This window comes from Microchirus variegatus, assembly GCF_963457635.1.
Source record: "Microchirus variegatus genome assembly, chromosome: 9".
Taxonomy (NCBI): domain Eukaryota; kingdom Metazoa; phylum Chordata; class Actinopteri; order Pleuronectiformes; family Soleidae; genus Microchirus; species Microchirus variegatus.
The window spans coordinates 18,854,808-18,878,966 of NC_139810.1; the positions used below are offsets into that span (position 1 = coordinate 18,854,808).

Below are 24,159 nucleotides of genomic sequence, written 5' to 3' on the forward strand. Positions count from 1 at the left end.
ACTATATTATGTCGTCCAAAATCTGACCATTTTTTTGAAAAACGTTTTTTTAGCCAAAATTTGACAAAAACCTCAAACTATACTATGTAGTACGTCATACTATACTATGTCGTCCAAAATTTGACAATTTTCTTGAAAAACGTTTTTTTGGTCCAAAACCTGACAAAAACTTCATACTATATTATGTAGTACGTCAAACGACACTATGTCGCCCAAAATGTGACAATTTTTTGAAAAAAAAGAATTGGTCCAAAATTTGACAGAAACGACATACTATACTATGTCGTCCAAAATCTGACCATTTTTTTGAAAAACGTTTTTTTGGCCCAAAACTTGACAAAAACCTCGAACTATACTATGTAGTACGTCATACTATACTATGTCGTCCAAAATGTGACCATTTATTGAAAAAAAAAGATTTGGTACCAAAATTTGACTAAAACGACATACTATACTATGTCGTCCAAAACCTGACAATTTTTTTGAAAAACATTTTTTTGGTCCAAATGAGACAAAAATGTCATACTATGCTATGTAGTACGTCATACTATACTATGTCGTCCAAAATGTGACAATTTTTTGAAAAAAAAAATTTGGATCCAAAATTTGACAAAAACGACATACTATACTATGTCGTCCAAAATCTGACAATTTTCTTGAAAAACGTTTTTTTGCACTGAAACCTGACAAAAACTTCATACCATAGTATGTAGTAGGTAATACGACACTATGTCGTTCAAAATGTGACCATTTATTGAAAAAAAAAGATTTGGTACCAAAATTTGACAAAAACGACATACTACATACTATGTCGTCCAAAACCTGACAATTTTTTTGAAAAACTTTTTTTGGTCCAAATGAGACAAAAATGTCATACTATACTATGTAGTACGTCATGCTTTACTATATAGTCCAAAATGTGACAATTTTTTGAAAAAAAAATTTGTCCAAAATTTGACAAAAACGACATACTATATTATGTCGTCCAAAATCTGACCATTTTTTTGAAAAACGTTTTTTTAGCCAAAACTTGACAAAAACCTCAAACTATACTATGTAGTACGTCATACTATACTATGTCGTCCAAAATTTGACAATTTTCTTGAAAACGTTTTTTTGGTCCAAAACCTGACAAAAACTTCATACTATATCATGTAGTACGTCAAACGACACTATGTCGTCCAAAATGTCACAATTTTTTGAAAAAAAGTAATTGGTCCAAAATTTGACAGAAACGACATACTATACTATGTCGTCCAAAATCTGACCATTTTTTTGAAAAACGTTTTTTTGGCCCAAAACTTGACAAAAACCTCGAACTATACTATGTAGTACGTCATACTATACTATGTCGTCCAAAATCTGACAATTTTTTTGAAAAAGATTTTTTTGGTCCAAGTGAGACAAAAACGTCATACTATATTATGTAGTAAGTCATACTATACTATGTGGTCCAAAATGTGACCATTTTTTGAAAAAAAGAATTGGCTAAAATTTGACAAAAACGACATACTATACTATTTCGTCCAAAACCTGACAATTTTTTTGAAAAACGTTTTTTTGGTCCAAATGAGACAAAAACTTCATATTATATTATGTAGTACGTCTTACGACACTATGTGGTTCAAAATGTGACCATTTTTTAAAAAAAAAAATTGGTCCAAAATTTGACAAAAACGACATACTATACTATGTCGTCCAAAATGTGACATTTTTTGAAAAAACAAATTGGTCCAAAATTTGACAAAAACGACATACTATACTATGTCGTCCAAAATCTGACCATTTTTTAGAAAAACATTTTTTTGGCCCAAAACTTGACAAAAACCTCAAACTATACTATGTAGTATGTCATACTATACTATGTTGTCCAAAATGTGCCAATTTTTTGAAAAAACAAATTGGTCCAAAATTTTCAAAAACGACATACTATACTATGTCGTCCAAAATGTGCCAATTTTTTGAAAAAACAAATTGGTCCAAAATTTTACAAAAACGACATACTATGCTATGTCGTCCAAAATCTGACAATTTTCTTGAAAAACGTTTTTTTGCTCCAAAACCTGACAAAAACTTCATACTATAGTATGTAGTAGGTAATATGAGACTATGTCGTTCAAAATGTGACCATTTTCTGAAAAAAAGTAATTGGTCCAAAATTTGACAAAAACCACATACTATACTATGTCGTCCAAAACCTGACAATTTTTTTGAAAAAGGTTTTTTTGGTCCAAATGAGACAAAAATGTCATACTATACTATGTAGTACGTCATACTATACTATGTAGTACGTCATACTATACTATGTTGTCCAAAATGTGACCATTCATTGAAAAAAACAAATTTGGTACCAAAATTTGACTAAAACGACATACATAGTATAGTATGACATTTTTGTCCAAAACCTGTCAATTGTCGTATATATATATATATATATATATATATATATATATATATATGTCGTCCAAAACCTGACAATTTTTTTGAAAAACATTTTTTTGGTCCAAATGAGACAAAAACGTCATACTATACTATGTAGTAAGTCATACTATACTATGTGGTCCAAAATGTGACCATTTTTTGAAAAAAAAAGAATTGGCCAAAATTTGACAAAAACGACATACTATACTATGTCGTCCAAAACCTGACAATTTTTTTGAAAAACGTTTTTTTGGTCCAAATGAGACAAAAATGTCATACTATACTATGTAGTACGTCATACTATACTATGTCGTCCAAAATGTGACAATTTTTTGAAAAAAAACAATTGGTCCAAAATTTGACAAAAACGACATACTATATTATGTCGTCCAAAATCTGACCATTTTTTTGAAAAACGTTTTTTTAGCCAAAATTTGACAAAAACCTCAAACTATACTATGTAGTACGTCATACTATACTATGTCGTCCAAAATTTGACAATTTTCTTGAAAAACGTTTTTTTGGTCCAAAACCTGACAAAAACTTCATACTATATTATGTAGTACGTCAAACGACACTATGTCGCCCAAAATGTGACAATTTTTTGAAAAAAAAGAATTGGTCCAAAATTTGACAGAAACGACATACTATACTATGTCGTCCAAAATCTGACCATTTTTTTGAAAAACGTTTTTTTGGCCCAAAACTTGACAAAAACCTCGAACTATACTATGTAGTACGTCATACTATACTATGTCGTCCAAAATGTGACCATTTATTGAAAAAAAAAGATTTGGTACCAAAATTTGACTAAAACGACATACTATACTATGTCGTCCAAAACCTGACAATTTTTTTGAAAAACATTTTTTTGGTCCAAATGAGACAAAAATGTCATACTATGCTATGTAGTACGTCATACTATACTATGTCGTCCAAAATGTGACAATTTTTTGAAAAAAAAAATTTGGATCCAAAATTTGACAAAAACGACATACTATACTATGTCGTCCAAAATCTGACAATTTTCTTGAAAAACGTTTTTTTGCACTGAAACCTGACAAAAACTTCATACCATAGTATGTAGTAGGTAATACGACACTATGTCGTTCAAAATGTGACCATTTATTGAAAAAAAAAGATTTGGTACCAAAATTTGACAAAAACGACATACTACATACTATGTCGTCCAAAACCTGACAATTTTTTTGAAAAACTTTTTTTGGTCCAAATGAGACAAAAATGTCATACTATACTATGTAGTACGTCATGCTTTACTATATAGTCCAAAATGTGACAATTTTTTGAAAAAAAAAATTGGTCCAAAATTTGACAAAAACGACATACTATATTATGTCGTCCAAAATCTGACCATTTTTTTGAAAAACGTTTTTTTAGCCAAAACTTGACAAAAACCTCAAACTATACTATGTAGTACGTCATACTATACTATGTCGTCCAAAATTTGACAATTTTCTTGAAAACGTTTTTTTGGTCCAAAACCTGACAAAAACTTCATACTATATCATGTAGTACGTCAAACGACACTATGTCGTCCAAAATGTCACAATTTTTTGAAAAAAAGTAATTGGTCCAAAATTTGACAGAAACGACATACTATACTATGTCGTCCAAAATCTGACCATTTTTTTGAAAAACGTTTTTTTGGCCCAAAACTTGACAAAAACCTCGAACTATACTATGTAGTACGTCATACTATACTATGTCGTCCAAAATCTGACAATTTTTTTGAAAAAGATTTTTTTGGTCCAAGTGAGACAAAAACGTCATACTATATTATGTAGTAAGTCATACTATACTATGTGGTCCAAAATGTGACCATTTTTTGAAAAAAAGAATTGGCTAAAATTTGACAAAAACGACATACTATACTATTTCGTCCAAAACCTGACAATTTTTTTGAAAAACGTTTTTTTGGTCCAAATGAGACAAAAACTTCATATTATATTATGTAGTACGTCTTACGACACTATGTGGTTCAAAATGTGACCATTTTTTTAAAAAAAAAATTGGTCCAAAATTTGACAAAAACGACATACTATACTATGTCGTCCAAAATGTGACATTTTTTGAAAAAACAAATTGGTCCAAAATTTGACAAAAACGACATACTATACTATGTCGTCCAAAATCTGACCATTTTTTAGAAAAACATTTTTTTGGCCCAAAACTTGACAAAAACCTCAAACTATACTATGTAGTATGTCATACTATACTATGTTGTCCAAAATGTGACAATTTTTTGAAAAAACAAATTGGTCCAAAATTTTCAAAAACGACATACTATACTATGTCGTCCAAAAACTGACAATTTTCTTGAAAAACGTTTTTTTGCTACGAAATCTGACAAAACCTTATATATATATATATATAAACTTTACTATGTAGTAGGTAATACGACACTATGTCGTTCAAAATGTGACCATTTTCTGAAAAAAAGTAATTGGTCCAAAATCTGACAAAAATGACATACTATACTATGTCGTTGTTACGGTCTCCAAACAATTAAATAAATAAATCAGTGGCTCAAATTGGAGACCTCAACATAAAAGAAGGACACCAGAAAATGGAAAATTTTAACATGTTTATTCACAAACTTTTCCCACAGGGAAATAAACATATTTTACGAAAACTATAAATACTTTACCAAATAAAGAATCGTCAAACCAAAAGGACCTGGAGATGCCAGCCAAACTCAGCAAAATGGAGGGGGGACCAGGCCACCCCCTATAGGGACGTCGAAGCTGGTTCCCTCTCCCTCCCTGACAAAACCAAAGTATGAACTAAAGCTAAGCGAAAAGTAAGACTACCGGCCATCTCCAAGCCAAAGGAAAATAACAACTAAATTAAATATTACTAAACAGAAAAGTATTTAACAAATCATACGGTGGGACTAAGATGTTGCTGGGTCTGAGCCTCGTGAGAAACTGAGCTGCTGGCTTATATAGCAGGCTGGTAACTGGGTGGCAATGATTTTGGATCTGCTGCAGGTGTGTCAGCCTGAGTGAGCCAGCCTGATGAGGAGAGAAAGAACATGCAACAATTAAAGGACTGTCTGAGCGAGTGAGTGAGTGAGTGAGTGAGTGAATGAGTGAGTGAGTGAGTCATGGCCACACGCAACAGTCGTCCAAAACCTGACAATTTTTTTGAAAAACGTTTTTTTGGTCCAAATGAGACAAAAATGTCATACTATACTATGTAGTACGTCATACTATACTATGTGGTCCAAAATGTGACAATTTTTTGAAAAAAAAAAATTGGCTAAAATTTGACAAAAACGACATACTATACTATGTCGTCCAAAACCTGACAATTTTTTTGAAAAACTTTTTTTTGGTCCAAATGAGACAAAAATGTCATACTATACTATGTAGTACGTCATACTATACTATGTCGTCCAAAATGTGACCATTTTTTGAAAAAAAAGAATTTGGTCCAAAATTTGACAAAAACGACATACTATACTATGTCGTCCAAAATCTGACAATTTTCTTGAAAAACGTTTTTTTGGTCCGAAACCTGACAAAAACCACCATACTATAGTATGTAGTAGGTAATACGACACTATGTCGTTCAAAATGTGACCATTTTCTGAAAAAAATAATTGGTCCAAAATTTAACAAAAACGACATACTATACTTTGTCGTCCAAAATCTGACAATTTTCTTGAAAAACGTTTTTTTGCTCTGAAACCTGACAAAAACGTCATACTATAGTATGTAGTAGGTAATACGACACTATGTCGTTCAAAATGTGACCATTTTCTGAAAAAAATAATTGGTCCAAAATTTGACAAAAACGACATACTATATACTATGTCGTCCAAAACCTGACAATTTTTTTGAAAAACGTTTTTTTGGTCCAAATGAGACAAAAACTTCATACTATATTATGTAGTACGTCATACGACACTATGTGGTTCAAAATGTGACCATTTTTTGAAAAAAAAAATTGGTCCAAAATTTGACAAAAACGACATACTATACTATGTGGTTCAAAATGTGACCATTTTCTGAAAAAAACAAATTGGTCCAAAATTTGACAAAAACGACATACTATACTATGTCGTCCAAAATCTGACCATTTTTTAGAAAAACGTTTTTTTGGCCCAAAACTTGACAAAAACCTCAAACTATACTATGTAGTATGTCATACTATACTATGTCGTCCAAAATGTGACAATTTTTTGAAAAAACAAATTGGTCCAAAATTTTACAAAAACGACACACTATACTATGTCGTCCAAAAACTGACAATTTTCTTGAAAAACGTTTTTTTGCTACGAAACCTGACAAAAACTTATATATATATATATATATAAACTTTACTATGTAGTAGGTAATACGACACTATGTCGTTCAAAATGTGACCATTTTCTGAAAAAAAGTAATTGGTCCAAAATTTGACAAAAATTACATACTATACTATGTCGTCCAAAACCTGACAATTTTTTTGAAAAACGTTTTTTTGGTCCAAATGAGACAAAAATGTCATACTATACTATGTAGTACGTCATACTATACTATGTGGTCCAAAATGTGACCATTTTTTGAAAAAAAAAATTGGCTAAAATTTGACAAAAACGACATATGTCGTCCAAAACCTGACAATTTTTTTGAAAAACTTTTTTTTGGTCCAAATGAGACAAAAATGTCATACTATACTATGTAGTACGTCATACTATACTATGTCGTCCAAAATGTGACCATTTTTTGAAAAAAAAGAATTTGGTCCAAAATTTGACAAAAACGACATACTATACTATGTCGTCCAAAATCTGACAATTTTCTTGAAAAACGTTTTTTTGGTCCGAAACCTGACAAAAACGTCATACTATAGTATGTAGTAGGTAATACGACACTATGTCGTTCAAAATGTGACCATTTTCTGAAAAAAATAATTGGTCCAAAATTTGACAAAAACGACATACTATACTATGTCGTCCAAAATCTGACAATTTTCTTGAAAAAAGTTTTTTTGCTCCGAAACCTGACAAAAACGTCATACTATAGTATGTAGTAGGTAATACGACACTATGTCGTTCAAAATGTGACCATTTTCTGAAAAAAATAATTGGTCCAAAATTTGACAAAAACGACATACTATACTATGTCGTCCAAAATCTGACAATTTTCTTGAAAAACGTTTTTTTGCTCCGAAACCTGACAAAAACGTCATACTATAGTATGTAGTAGGTAATACGACACTATGTCGTTCAAAATGTGACCATTTTCTGAAAAAAATAATTGGTCCAAAATTTGACAAAAACGACATACTATATACTATGTCGTCCAAAACCTGACAATTTTTTGGAAAAACGTTTTTTTGGTCCAAATGAGACAAAAACTTCATACTATATTATGTAGTACGTCATAGGACACTATGTGGTTCAAAATGTGACCATTTTTTGAAAAAAAAAAAGTGGTCCAAAATTTGACAAAAACGACATACTATACTATGTCGTTCAAAATGTTACCATTTTCTGAAAAAAACAAATTGGTCCAAAATTTGACAAAAACGACATACTATACTATGTCGTCCAAAATCTGACCATTTTTTGGAAAAACGTTTTTTTGGCCCAAAACTTGACAAAAACCTCATACTATAGTATGTAGTATGTCATACTATACTATGTCGTCTAAAATGTGACAATTTTTTGAAAAAACAAATTGGTCCAAAATTTGACAAAAACGACATACTATACTATGTCGTCCAAAATCTGACAATTTTCTTTGAAAAAGTTTTTTTGCTCCGAAACCTGACAAAAACTTATATATATATATATAAACTACACTATGTAGTAGGTAATACAACACTATGTCGTTCAAAATGTGACAATTTTTGGAAAAAAAAAATAGGTCCAAAATTTGACAAAAACGACATACTATACTGTCCTCCAAAATCTGATCATTTTTTTGAAAAACTTTTTTAGGTCCAAATGAGACAAAAACGTCACACTATACTTTGTAGTACGTCATACTATACTATGTCATCCAAAATGTGAACATTTTTTGAAAAAAAATTGACCAAAACGTAATTCTATACTATGTTGTTGACCTCAATGTCATACTACACTATTTCGTCCAAAACCTGACCATTTTTTTGAAAAAAATAATTTTGGCCCAAAATTTGACAAAAACTTCATGCTATATTATGTCGTTCGAAATCGGACAATTTTTTTTATTTTAGTTTTTTTTAGCCCGAAATGTGACCAAAACATCATACTATACTATGTCGCTGACCTCAATGTCATACTACACTATTTTGTCCAAAATCTGACAAAACTGGACAAAAACGTCATACTATACTATGTCGTCCAAAATTGGACAAAAACGTCATATATTGTCATATCATTGTCATATTTTGCACAATTTTTTACTTTTTGTCAAATTTTGGACAACATACTGTATAATGACACTTATAAAATTTTGGATACTTTTTCTTTTTTTACTTTTTCATACTAATGTATGACATTTTGGAACACAAACTAAAATATGACTTCTTACATTTTGGACAAAATACTAAAGACTATACCTGCAATTTGCCGACAGGGCATACACGCACAGACACACACATATACATAATGAAATATACAGAGCGCTCTTTAATAACATACATTATATGAGTCTTGACAAGTCAAAAGGCTCAAGTCCAATCGAAGTCATGAGTCACTGATGTTAAAGTACAAGGCAAGTCTCTTAACATTTTGTCAAATCGAGTCTAAAGTCATCAAATTCGGGACTCGAGTCTGACTCAAGTCCAAGTCATGTGACTTGAGTCCACACCTCTGCCATGAACACACCATGGCTTCTATCCAAATGAAGATGTCTCCAGCACGATATTTTCCGTTCACTGGCCTTATCGTCAGAGTCATCCAGTGTCTGGGCAGTGATCTGTATGAAACACCCTGTCCTTTCGTGTTTGTCTTGTCTTGTTTGTATTCTGTCAGACAATGATGCTGCTGACGCTCGCACTGTCAGGACAGTTCATATCCGCCTGGGAAGGAAATGAGAGGGTCTGATGGAGCCAGTATCAGAGCTTTAGGAGGAAAAAATATTAGAAGATGGTAGATTGAAAAAGCATGGACAATATTGCACAGCTGACATGGAGTGTTTGAAAAAAAAAAAAAAAAAAAAAATGAAGGGCATGTGGACAGAGACAAGCAGAACTTTAATAACCAGGTGAAGGTAAAGCAGGAGTCAGTCACACATTACTTGCTGCAAATAAATATCACACTCATCTAGATTTCTGCTGTGTGAAACAACCCCTGGGCAAAAACTATCAATGAAACATAGAGTCTTGATTATTTATGACAAGCTGGGGTGAAGCTCCACTCAACTTCACGGGAAAACATGTCAATCTTTGCACATTATTTACTTGCTGATGATTTTTGTCCAAAGAACAAGACGTACAGTACTCTGCAATCGATTCAAAGCAAATTAAATGAACTCTGTTCTCCATGTTTTCTAAATGAAACCAGTCACAAAAGTCACATATTGTTGTCTTTGCCTTCCTTTTTCATTATTATTTGGCTTTAGATTAGATTTTTTTTTTTTTTACATTAGGTTCAATTTAGACTTCTGCAATGTGGATGTTTAATTTCATCAGCTTTGAAACCGGATTTATAATATATGAAATCAAAAAAAAGTATGTTATCTTACTATATAAAAGTTATATATACATTTAAATTCTTTTCAGTCATCCTGCTAAGAGCATACGCTGTAAATAAGGTTCTAAAATTAATCTATGATGTAGACTTACCACTTACAACCAGCAGATGGAGGTAGAGGATGAACAAAGAGGAGACGGCTGAACAGTTGACTCACTCCAATTATTTACTTTTAAAAAACAGTGTTTTCCTCATCTGTTATTTTTAAATAATACTCCTTGAACACGTCTTTTTTTCTATAGACGTTTCTACTAATTATTTATTGACATATTTATTTATATGTTCAGTTTTACTAAACCTCGGAATAGTGTTGACACGTGTGCTCACACCCAGTGAAGCACATGTGTTGTGGTAATAATTAGCATGCAAGAGTCTTTGTTATCATTTATTGATATCAATGTCAAACTTGTCGTTCTTTTTCTTTCCTCAAGCACCGAGTACAGGGGGAGGAAACTGGAAAACATGTGGTGTCTTGTTTACGAATGACCTCTAGGGGGCACTGCGTCATCATCATGATCATGGAGTGTGTGTGTGTGTGTGTGTGTGTGTGTGTGTGTGTGTGCATGTGAGAGCGTGACAGACAGACAGACAGGCAGAGAGAAAGAGAGAGAGGAGGAGGGATAGAGTCCATTTCTATTCCTCCATGAATCCATGAAAAGTATCTGTAAAATGCTGCTTTTTTCTCTCCCCAGGTAATTCACTGAGACAATGTGTACATCAACGGCATCAAATTAGTTTTATCATCACCTTAATCAAAATAAAAAAGGTGAAAACATTTACTTTATTTATTATATTAGCCATGTCCAGATATATGTATAAATAAAGTTCATTAAGTGATGGTGGCAACACTTGTGAGCTTCAACATCTCACCTAATGAACCATGTGACAGGAGTCCCATTAACTTCTGCGACATCAACGATCATTTTTCCTTATTAAGCCTCGGTCACATGACGAGTGATGTTTATAGGCTCAGGTAGAACTCATCAAATCACTAACGACTGTGACGAGACACTGGGTAATGAGAGCCACACAACAAGACGAGCCAAATAAGTCGAGACGTGCGTGTCCACTGCTTCACCTTAAACATTTTATTACAGACAAAAGAAAAAACAAAAAAGAATATTTGTGACACAAAATGAAACTAATGCTGGCACACTGTTACTGCACCAACAACAATTTCTGAAAAAATATTATTCTAATAATCATGATGTTTTAGCAATAATAATAATAATAATAATAATAATAATAATAATAATAATAATGCACCCTGATGAAATTAAGCCAAAATGTTACTTCATATTATTCATAAATAGCTGTAAAAACCTGCAACCAAATTAAATAGAATGACCATATTGTAAAAATATACAGTATGATTATTCAACAAAAAGAAAAAAGGGGGTTCTTTTTACCATCGGCTTTACAAATTAAAGAAGTACATTTGGCAGGTTTATACACAAAAAGAAAATTATAATATCTACCCCATGACCATTCCTCCAAAACGCAAATCCTGCTACAGTGAAAATCAAAATATTTGTACGACTTTTTTTTTCTTCACAAAAAAAATGATAAAGATGAGTTCAACACAATTCTAAAACATCTAATAAAACTAGTCAAAAACTTTAAAACCCACTGTTATGTTTTTTTTTTTTTTCTTTAGTAACATTTCACATTTAGCAACTTTTTTTTTTAAATTCACTTGTACAAGTGGTGCCAGGACTAAAGGATGGTGGGTGGGGTTACAGATGGAGGGGTGGGGGGTGGGTGGTCCTTACTGACAGAGAGGAGGAGGAGGAGCTAAAAGGAGAGGTTTCAACCTTGGACCTCTACAGTTTTGTAACGTCCTGAGGCCGTGTGAAGAGAGTGACACCCTCTATCAGAGCTCCGTCACTTGTGGAGGAAATGGAGCGTTTTTCAGTCTTCGCACATCGCCCTCGTTTGGAGAGAAACAAGACCAATGAACACAGTTTCAACACAAGTTTTAGTGTGTGTGTGTGTGTGCATTTCCTCACTGAACCCGCCTGCACGAGAAATCACATAACATAACAAAAAGAAGGATGTTGGAATAAAAAACATAATAAAGCAAGGGACTGCAGCTAAATACACACATGAGAGGGATCCATTTTTGGTGATATTTACAATCACTCTGTGACAAATAAAGGAAACGAGGGACTCCTTTACTTGAGCACGGATGATTTACAAATGTTTGTGACTATCTTTAATAAAGTGTTGCTTTGCTTTTATTCAGTCGGGGTGTTTAAGTCTGTCGTGAAGTGTATCCACCCCCCGGTGAGGTGACTATATCCTAGTTTCCTGCATGAGCTTTTCTACCCAAGACCCCTACGCTTAGAGCATTTCATTTCCCCACTAAGGGCAGTCCATGGCAAACACAGAGTAATGGAGTGAAGAGGAAAGAAAGCATCTTTAAAAAAAAAAAAAAAAAAAAAAAAAAAATTCTAAATGAGATGAGAAGACTTTTTTTTTTCTGGTCTTCATTTCCAGTATGTTGGCATGAGCTTAAAGCTCAGTGCCTCGCAAAAAAAAAAGAAAAGAAAGTTCACTGATAACGAGGGGAGGAAAAAAAAAGCAAGAGAAGTGCCTCAGGCTTCTGGCTGATCTAAGTGCTTGGCAAATTGGTGAAGTTACTGTTGCAGTCTTTGGGATTTTCAAAATCCGTCAGAGAAACAAGAAAAATGGTGTAGAAGCAGATACATCGATGACATTGTTGTTACGTTGATAAGCTCCCTGGAGTCAGACATTTGGAGGTCTTTCAACTTCAAGTGAGGTAGAGAGGCTTGTCCCGCGCTCCCATGCCACTGCTGAGGAAGAAACAACTCCATGTTAATGCTCTGTATATATATATACACACCGTATATGGTGACGTATGAATACATGTGTTCATTTCTGTTTATCCTCCGCTTCAGCAGGACACCATGAAACATTGTTGAATGAAGCCTGGGAAGGGAAGGCCCCGGCTGGGAAAGCCACTCCACAACAAACATAAACATTTCTGGAAGCAAAATAATTTGTAGATCACTTCAAATGTCAAACTCACATACCCATACATATGCAAAGAGTCTGACTCACTGGAAATAATTCAGTGTCCTCCAAAAACCTGAACTACAATGATGTGACTCTGAGGGGGGGTTTAGAAAAAGGCTTGGTCGACTTCACAGGGTGTCAAACACGATTTGACACAGGCCTGGTCCTATTTGACGTTCAGATGAATCCACTCTAAATAAAACAAGATAGTGACTTTCAGAGCCACTGCCTCTCGGAATAGCAAAAACCAAGTTCCCGGTGTGAGACGGAACAACATTCCTCATGTACCTGCTTGAACGGCTTGATTCAATAAGGCCAAACGTGTGCCAAGTGAAACACAGAGGAACTTAATTGGATGTCACACTTTATCCAAGCTCAGTAATAGCATTGTTTTACTGCTGCATTGCTCATTTCAATTTCAAGGAGATGCATTGCTTTAGCAGGGAAATCACAGTTTATGATTAATAATGTCTGAGTGTCTGAGTGTGAAAGTGAAGTGGTTCGGGCCAACTCATGTGGAAAATAAGTAAGTGTCAGACAACTACTCTCTATTCCCGACAATGAGATGGCATTTTCGTTTTCACCACCTCTATGTGGGTAATCGTATCTTCATCTTCTTCATCATCATCAGAGAGCGAGGGATGCGATAGACTCACCCGCAGTGGTTGGGTCCACAGTCCCTGTTGCAGTACTCGCTGTCCCAGTCTGGGTTCTGGCCGTGCACTGGGTTCGGAGCCCCTGGAGACTGTGAGCCCCCAACGCTGTTCTGATAATCAGCCTGGATGTGGGAGAATCCCTGAGGACCAGAGAGGAGCAGTTATTTTGTTTGTTTGCCATGACCAGGCTTCAGGATTTATACTGTACGAGGCCAAATGTTGGTGGTCTTTTTTTTTGCAGTTGCTACTGGAGAGTGGGAAATTGGTGGTGGCACTTTTTTATTTTATTTTTTCCTCACTCCATTTACTGTTAATAGTTTGGTTAAAAAAAGATCTCCATGTAACACTTCTTGCACTGATATGACACCCCCTGTTGGAATGGAGACACTAAAGACTCGGGGGCAGGAAATATCTGGTATGCCACAAAAAAAAGTAAAAGCCGGTATTGTTTTCAAAGAGAGCAATTCAGACTGATTATATTATATTAGTAATATGTAAAGAGAGTTGAGAATTGTCTTATTTGGAAAAGAATAGTGAAGAAAATAGAAAATGAAAAAAAAAACATTCAGACTACACAAAGTTTTTGAAATTGTAAATGTGATTAATCCAGATAAGAGACAAGATAATTGAAGATAATTGCTCCTATAATAGGCACCTTTGCACAGCAGCCATTTTGACAGGCAGGAAACGCACACGTGTGTCTGATTACACTAACGACGGCGAGTTAGATTATTTACATGTGTGACGTGTGACCTGTCAAAATGGCTGCTGCCCAAAGGGCCCCACACAGGTGATACTGTGTGTGAGCTTAGACCGACCTGTTGGCTGAGAGGAGGGGAGTGCAGAGGTGCCTGGAGCCCCATTTGGTGTGAGATGATTGGCTGCGACTGCTGCATGTGGATTGGCTGGTTGAGCAGGGAGCTCTGGTGCAGGGAGAGCTGGGCATGGGGGTGCAGTGGTGGGCTAATCTGGAAGGGAGCAGGGGGAGAGGCACTCATGCTGGGTGGCAGCATCTGGGATTGGCTGAGGGTCTGGGCCAAGGTGTGACGCGGCGGTCCGGCGAAGCTCTGGAGGTCTGACAGGGGGAAGGAGCCCGGTGGGCCCAGGTAGGGCGAGGAGGGCTGGGGGGGCACGCTGTACAGGGGCTGCTTGGGGGGAAGCAGATGAGAGGGCTGGCTAGTCTGCTGGGCACTTTTTGGTTCTGGGTCATTGTATGTCTGTGAATGAAAAAAACAGTTTAGTTTGACCATACATTCTCAATTAAAGACATTTTAATCTGGACGACTAAACCCTCAAAACCTCACAAGTCATTATTATTATTTATCAAGGTCTGAGCACAACTCCTCTGCTCTCTCATTAAACAATACCATGTGTCTTAATGGTAATGTCTGTTCTGCATCATATCGTATGACAGGAACAGTCAGCTGACACATTGACCAGGCTCAGTGTACAGTAACTACACTGTGACTTCACTTTTCATTGGGCTCATAAACAAAACATAGTTTTGCCTGTTAACTTAACTTTTTGAAAGGGTTTGATAAGAAGAGCGACAGAGCCAGGTTTGCTTTTTTCTTCATGCTTGACAAAGATATTTATCGATTTTGTCCATATTCAGGTCAGCTGTTTTGTTTTTTATTTGATGTAATACTTTTAACAGGAAAACTGACACTCAAATGCACAAAACAGCCCAAAACTCATGAACCAATATATATATATATCATTTAAATCGATTTGTGCAGACAGTTTCCGATACTCATTTCACATCACTTTATACAGACAGAGTTGAGGCTGAAAGGTCCGACATTAAAATTCACTTTTGTATATCTGGGTGGTATAAAACTGAGCAGGTGCAGCAGCCCCCCCCCCCCCCCCCCCCCGAAACAAAATAACGCCACCCCCAACTCCACCCTGCCCCACCCTCTGCAGGCTTCTATGATGAGCTGTCAGATTGTTCATCTCCAGCCATCAGTGTTGATTAGAAGGTAATGGAGCCCATTTGTATGAATGGAGCAGGGGCTGAGGTAATGATCAATAGACACCTTGACAGATAGATGAGAAAAAGACACACACACACACACACACACACACAAACGTATGCAGGACCTTGGGCAGAGAAATGAGGCTGTTTGCCTGCAGAACAAATGGAATGACAAAAGGAATCTTCCCCACACTACATTGTGTGTTGTTAATATAAGACGGCACTAAACAATGCAATCCACAGCCCGCCTCATTCTTGCCTTTCTGTATTCTCCGTGCTGCTGCGCTGGCGTGTACAAGACAACATCATTCACTGGACAAAAAAAACCAAAACTATGTCATAGATCTGAATTAGCAGGAAGGTGTCAGGCCTGGAAATGGCAGCAAAGCCAGTGATTGGTTGAGTTGATCTGAATATACTTCCTGTTGAAGATGATGGGATGGAGGAAAGTGATGATCTATTACGTTACGCGTGTGTCTGCTGGTGTAGGACGAGCCTCTTGAAAAAGCACTCTCTTTCTATGCTCCGTCTCTCATAGATGTTATGGCCGTATGCTTGTATGTTCTGATTGGCCGACCCCTCCCCCCAACCCTCTATCACCATACCAACTACAATCCCCAACCCCCAACATCTGCACCTTATGGAAATGAGGTGTTATTGTTCAAAATATGGCTGCCACCACAGCCACCTTGTCCTAAGGAAGCCCCTCCCAGCCCATTAGCAGGGATTTTCCATCCAGTCCCTCATCAGTCTTAGCTAAAGCCTGTGTGTCATAAGTGTTACCTTGGAAACCAGACTGGCTCGGTACGCGGCCAAGGCTTTCAGGTACTCTTTCTTAGCTGCCTCGGTTTTCCTCTTGTACGCCTGTGAAGGAAAAAAAAGAAGAAAATCAAAACAAGAGGCTTCGGGTGAGAGGAGAGGTTGACATGCTCATAAATGTGCAGACACACATCTCTCAAGCACACATGCGCACACTTTTTCCTTTTTTTTTTAATCTCACACACACTAACACTTTCTTAAACACATCCAGCACACACACACACACACACGCTCACACACACACATGTCCTTAATGTTACCCTTTCCATCAGAGTCAATGGTACAGAACACCTCTATTTCCTCATCACGGCTCTAATACTCTCTCATCTCAGTGTGTCTCCCTCTATTGTAGCAACACATCATTTCCATTCCAATCCACCTAGAGAAATGAACTGGAACTCCCACCTCCTCCACCACCACCACCACCACCACCCTCCCCTCAGCTCCACAGTAGCACTCCTATCAGCATACTGACATTAGTGACACACCACAATGGTTGTTGTCATTTGGCACATTAGGATGCGCTCCCTGCCAATGACTTTTGTTTGAAACTGCCTTCCATATTTTTACAGTGATGTACGAACTTCTGTTGTCAAACGGCTACAGTAACTGCTGCTGCTGCCGCCGCCGTGTCTGAATGAACTCATTGCATCTGCATAATGAATGTGGTTTTACGAGTGCATATGGACATCTGCATTTTTGTGTTTGCAAGCAGGTATATTTTAAGTCTGTGAGGCATATATATACACAACTTTGAGTGTGTCCATAAAGGGCGTGTATATTGGCTATGAGAGCGACAAACAAAATCATGTCAATTATGCAAAACAAAAAGGGGGAAAAAAAGTGTCTTACTATTACTATACTACAACTATTATGGATATTTTTTTAGATTCCAGGTCTTTTGTAAAAGTTAAAAACGTTTTAGATGTTTAACCCTTTAACATAGAGTTTAGTGCTGAAAGCTAAGAAGTTGCACGTCAAAGTCAACGTGTGGTTATTACGGTAATTTCACTCGCGAAGTTGCAGGAGGCCGATGAACCAGCGTTTTTTGTCACCAAAGAGGAGAGTGTTGGAAAATCAGTTTCCATTTTGTTGGCCTCTTTTTGTACATTGAGACAAAGACTCAAACAAATGTTACTTTAAATATGTCTCATACTGTTCAAATTACAAATTTAACACCCCAAAATCTGGTGTTTGTGTACAATTACGGTGTTTTTTTCTCAATAAAACTTTCGTGTTTCTTCATTTTAAATTGTTAATACACTATTTTACGTGTAAAATGAAGTAAATTGTAAATAATTGCTAGAATTGAAAGATATTATGGAAAAATGGGCAAAAGTGTAACACTTTATAATGAGTACACACTATTAGCATTAGTTAAGCATTAATAAATATTGAATTCATCATTTATAACGCATGAATACTCATTAGAATGTACTTTAAAAACACAGTTCTAAATGTTTTACTCAGTAACACTCAAGTGTTAGCATGAGCTACTGTTGGACACATAGAGAGGTCCAGTCCCTTGTAAGCCAATCAAAGAGCTGGTTTGTTGGAGGTGGATGCTGATTGGCTGCCTGAGTACAGTAGCTATTTGGACACTGTTCCTCAGCTGATGGGACGAGTAAATCATTTAGAAATGTGTTACATACTAATGAGTATTCATGTGTTGTAAATTATGAATTCAATATTGAATCATGCTTAACTAAAGCTAAACGTGTGTACTTATTATAAAGTGTTACCCAATGTCTTATTATGTGACTGTTTTTGATATTTATTGTCACCATCGTCATCATTAATATCTCCTCACTGTTGCTGTTGAGCTGGAGAAAAAAAAACAATGGACTGCTTTTCTTGGATATCGGCGATGTCCTCCAACTAAATCCAAGGACAAGATGATCTTGTTTTTGTGTGTGTGTGTGTGTGTGTATTGGGGTCCACTAATTCTGTATTCTGGGCATGATCAAAATAGCAGGTGAGAGATATAAATAAAGAGAGTGGAAATGAGAACTTCACACATCCCATGCTTGTCACTCGGCCAATGTAGATTCCCGGTGAGGAGACGTCAGCTGTGGAGGCTGCAGATACGCAGGAAGTGTGGACTGTACATAGAGCTGTGGCCGTCTTGTTAAGACAAAGTCATGTATTTTATTTTTCTGGCTACATTTTTGGAAAATGTTCCTATTCGATAGAAGCTAAGAATAACTCAGAAGATGCCTCTGTGATAGGGAAAAGGAAATATGTGTGTTCTCATATCTGACTGTTTGTTGTACAAGGGAAAAAAAATACATAAAGAATCAGTCCTAGACTCCTTAAATATCTCCAGGTGTGTTGATATTTTCCCACACTGACTGTTTCTTGCCTGTAATGTGTCCAACTTTGTTTTTCTCAGACTGTTTTCCAGCTGTTGTTGCACGGCACACCCCATCTACCCCTTCCCCTCCTTCATTTTGCTAGCATTAAATTTAGAAAGAAAATCATTTTAATGAGAGTCAGGGGAGAAGGGATAAACGGGTGGATTATCTTTAGAAAGAGAAGAACTGGCTCATTAAGGTGAGCTGTATCTCTAAACAATGTTCTGGTAATTACACAGCACCATAATGCCAATGAAATGCCATTTGCCTGCTGCAGCACACGTGCCATCTACTGGAGGTGCTCAAATGTGACTCTACTGTGTACGTGTGTGTGTGGGTCCATACTGCTCTTTTTCCTTTTATGTCATAAACAACGTCGGCGCAACCCTAGAAAATACAAAAACATTCACACAGTATGCTGTATATTCACAGCATTTGTGCAGTTTAGTGCAATATGTCTTATATGTGGCGGCACGAAGATATGCATTTACTGTATTCAGTTCATCAAGAACACGTATGATACGTTTACATTATTGTTACGGTCTTGCATCTGTTCCTATGTTTTCCCCCGTCTTACTGTTTCAGATCTTCCAGAGTTGCACATTTTCGTACCTGCTTCTGCTCCTCCCCTAAGCTGTCCCACATGGAGGCCACAATCTTGGAGACGTCCCCAAAGGTGGCATTGGGGTTTTGGCCCTTGATGGCTGCCTGGGTGTCTCTGAAGAAGAGCGCGTAGGCCGACACAGGCTTCTGTGGCTCGTTGGGGTCCTTCTTCTTCTTCTTCTTTTGAGGTTTGGGTTTGGGCTTCATCATTTCTGCTGAGGATCGCTTTTCACTGCTTATCTGGAGACAGAAGAGAGGGACGGAGAGGTGAGTCAAGGCGACTAAGACACTGAAGGTTTTTTTTTTTTTTTTTGCATATGTTTTTTTTATATGTACATAAAAACGATTAACTATTACTGCGTATGTGACACTCAACATCAATACAAATGGGCAAATAGAACATTAAAAAGAACGGCGGACAGAGGGCGAGAGCAGGAGAGTTCTGTGAAGAGCAGCCGCGGCTTGTTCTGAGAAGAGAAAACAGATCAATTTACAGACATGGGAGAAAGAAGACTAACAGGACGTCAGTGGTTCAGGAGGAGCTGGCCAAACACGGTATAGAGAGAGTGAGAGTCCTGGGCTCATTAAAATCTCCCCGATAACAGTTTCACTTGGTTTCATATGGTTTCATATCGGTACTATTTTTTTTAATGATTTTCTTTCGATTCTTATTTATTCTCTTTCAAGTAGATCACAAAGAATTCAAATCTACTTTCTGAGTAAACCAAAAAAAAAATAAGGGGGGGGAGGGATTAAATCTATATTTTTCATAGGATGCACTCAGTCAGTTTGTCAACAACAGCACAGTGCTGCAGCCTCGCTGCATTTTCAGCAGGGCGAAAAACTGCTCACATCTGTGCAATGTGCTTGATCCAATACACATGAATACATTTTCATTTTCTGTGCAGAGCTTTGACGGGGAGTCAAATCCAGGTCACCTGATCCTGGTTGTGATTCTATATGGAAATTGCCTTCTTTGCTGAGGAGAGAACACATCAAGCACAGGAGAACGAGGGAGTGAGGGAGGGAGGGAGAAAGAGAGAGAGAGAAGGAGAAAGGTGCAGCTGAGGGCAAATGGTGAGGAAGAAGTGATGGCTTGATGTTGCCATTAGTATCAGTGGAACATCATTTAACCTGATTACTTGGTTGCTATAAAAAAATCCAATTTCCATCCATATAATAGAGGAGATAATGGTATACTGAATATACGATGATATACGCTGGTATTATGTGAAATGAAAGTATTTGTATTTATGTGCCCTATTTACGGTTGACGGGTTACAGCGAGTTACCTAAATGTTGTTACAGGCTTTGAGTAAAGTGAAAGTGAACTCCTATTTCATCAGGTTTGTATTAACGAAAATTTAAAGGGCTTCAAATGTTCTCTTTCATAATCCACTGATGCGAGGGTTTCGGTGTTAAAACTCAGCAGGGGGGCGAGAACAAACCATGAAAAAGATTTTGTCCCTGTGTGAGTATCAAAAAAAAAAAAAGCAACTCGAGGACATTTAAAGACGTTCCCATCCATCTAATGCATACTTATCACAGGATTAAGCAACAGACATGTTTTCCTCTTTAACTGTCAATTGGAAAACAGGAAATGACTGCCTTTGAAAATCGCATTGTTTTCAGCAAAGCATTTGCGAGACAACACAGTGCATTCCACACAGCATGAAATTAACTAATCAAAATTCAAGGTCCAGGAGCACATTTGGCAGCTCAGGAAAAAAAACTTCAAAATGGCCTTTGTTCTGTGTAAAAAAAAAAAAAGAAAAACAAAAGAAAAAGGAATGGATGTTCCCACTCATGCTGATGTGAACGTATTGGTTGTCTATTTCACAGCTTACAGGTAATATTCATTATTTTGTGTGTGTGTGTGTGAGTACGCCTGGTTTCATTAAAAAATAATCACCCTCACTTTTAGGCAATGAGGCAGAAGACAGACATTTGAAACGACATCTGTTCCGCCCAAGCCTTTGAAGTGAAAATAGAATAAACCGAAGGTAAAGCTAATGGAATGACAAATAGAAAAAAAAAGAAAGGGGGGGGCTTAATAATCTCAAAGAAAACTCTCATGTATTCATACAGAAGAAAGGGAAAAGTGTAATGACACACAACAGCTCACACCAGCATGGAAACAACCAGTGTTTTTTCCTTTTTTTAACGTTCTATTCTCATGGTAGGAGTTATACAATATCAACAAAAGACAGTGAATATCGAATGGTGGTTGTACAATTTTCACTAAAACACAATCTTGTAATAATTTCCTTTCATTTGAGCTCATTTCCTGTTTCAACCTGTTTCATCTCATTTTGACACCGAGTCTTTTTTTTCCTCACCTATAGTTTAATCTGGCAAAGCATCATTTTTGCATGACAGTGTTTAACAGTTTACATTTACTGTTGAGTGTAACTGGTCTCTGCTTCTCTACTTTGTATGTTCAATTATCTATTTTTGGGCAAAAGATGACAAAAAAACAAAACAAAAGTGCGAGTGTGAAATATGGAACGTGTGGCTGTCGCACTCTTATCGCAAACATCTCCTGAGAGAAAAACCACACTGCTTTGTTGATTTAAAGTTGTGGACATAATGTGGGCACAATCCAAATCTACAATAAGCCAGTGTATACAATTATAAGACAACTCATTTTGTTGAGTTTTACAGCTTACATTACAAAATAACTAGTTACAGTCACATTATATACTATAGTTATAGTTTTATGTGTATGACTCTAAGTTATTTTAAAACCAGAAAATGTGATTTGACTTGCACCTTTTTTTTCTTCGGTACTGGAATATTTGTGTTTGTTTACTTAACCTCAATTAAGTTCAAATCTGACATGGGGTGTTATAAATTATGCGCATGACATTATACCATTACTGGAATCAGTGATTCTTTTTCATTTCTTCTCCTTCCCCTTAATAACAAGTATATTGCAATTTGTGTGATTACTTATTTACTGGCTGCACACATTATTGGTGAGGATGATGATGTTGATGATGTTGATGATGATGATGATGATGATGATGTAAAACCCACATCATATCCACGTTTATTTATATTAATGTGCAGATGCATCGAACAGAGATGATTAAGGCAGCCGTTGTAAGTTGAGACTGACGTCCTCGATTCATAACGCTGCACGTTGAGGTTGCACTTGAGAATTCTGGCCTATTTTTCTGCTACTATCACTGAAGAGTTTTGTGTTCAGTCGTGTTGCATGAGGGATTTCTCCTGGTCTGACTGTTAATTCAAAATGGCAAAGCTTTAAAGTAGATATGTGACGATGAGGATTCCGGTGTTTACTGCTTATGTTGCTGCTGTTGCTATTAAACTGGCACTTTTCAAACAATTTGAAATGCAATCCGTCCTTTATTATCCTGAAAGGAGAACCGGGCCCATTGCCTAATTAATATTCACTACTAAAGCGCGGAGTGTTATATGATGATGGGAGATACTGTGTCACAACAGTAATATAGACTGAGGTCCGCTTTAGGTCACTAGCTTTGCGCACAGATAACCAAACAAAAATGTGACATTTAGAATCTAACTAATTTCACAAAAAAATCAGTTCCTAAAAGCATGCGACTGTATCAGGATGGGAATTTGTTTACGATACTGTTTTTTTTTTCCCACACAAAAGAAGACTGATGTTACCAAAAAAAAAAGCTACTACTACACACGTAGCTGTTGATATGACCTTGCTCATCTCATCACATTTCTGTTGAGCACAGTCTAAATATAATTTTTTTTTTTAGTTGCAGTTTTCTAGTTTACAGGCAATAGAGTAAACGATGGTGTCAGCCTTCGCTTGCTCATCTCATCAGCATTTCTGTTGTCGGAGAGTGAGAGGGGGAGTGAGAGAGAGAGGGTGGTGGTGGTGGTGGTGGTTGTTGTGGGGGGGGGGGGCAGCAGTAATTCTGAATGGACAGCACTGCACTGGCAAGACAAGATTAGAATTGACAGTCTGATAACTGTGTCACTATCAAAACAGCGGAGAAAGAGAAAATAGAGTGGAGAGAGAGAGTGAGAGAGGAGTGTAGATAGTGAGATTCATGAGAGAGAGAGAGAGAGAGATGATGTAAAGAGAACAGATAAAAGGAGGAGTAGTGGAGTGATGTAGAGAAGAGGTTTGATAACCAAAAGACGGATTGGCTCAGACGCAGAGAGCGACAGAGTTTTAGAGACACGAAAATTAGATAGTAAAACCAGGTAATGGTATGGCACCATATAAAAGTGTTTCGACCATTCACATCCTCCTGAACATTATGCATCATTATCATCATCATCATCACCACCGTCGCCATCATCATCATCATCGTCGTCGTCGTCGTATGCACTGAATAGGTGTGCAGAGCGTGCCGCATGGTGCATCCATTTCCAAAGGCCATAAAAACAAACAGAACGAGAGTGAACTACTCCGAGATGAAACACGTTCTCTTTGCAGAGATGGTCATAACAACAAAGCATTAAGCAGATACTGAGCAGCACAGTCCTGCAGCAAATCTGCATCGCACCCACTCTCACTGGTCTGTGTGCAGGTACACTGCTCCATGGGTTTCAAAACAAAACGCCAAACAGCTGTAAAATTGGAAGCAC

General features: G+C 36.6%; 1 protein-coding gene across 1 annotated transcript in view; it reads right to left on the minus strand.

The window, feature by feature from the left end:
- Positions 1-12,792: 12,792 nt before the first annotated feature.
- LOC310931336 (TOX high mobility group box family member 2-like) overlaps positions 12,793-24,159 on the minus strand; it is a gene marked incomplete at its 5' end in the record, with an annotated part of 73,648 nt that continues 62,281 nt past the window's right edge. The window contains 5 exons of the mRNA XM_083894468.1: positions 12,793-12,927; positions 13,807-13,946; positions 14,625-15,023; positions 16,568-16,648; positions 19,570-19,800. Coding sequence (XP_083750594.1) covers positions 12,885-12,927; positions 13,807-13,946; positions 14,625-15,023; positions 16,568-16,648; positions 19,570-19,800 — 894 coding nt within the window. The 3' untranslated portion in view covers positions 12,793-12,884. The remainder of the gene's footprint in view (positions 12,928-13,806; positions 13,947-14,624; positions 15,024-16,567; positions 16,649-19,569; positions 19,801-24,159) is intronic.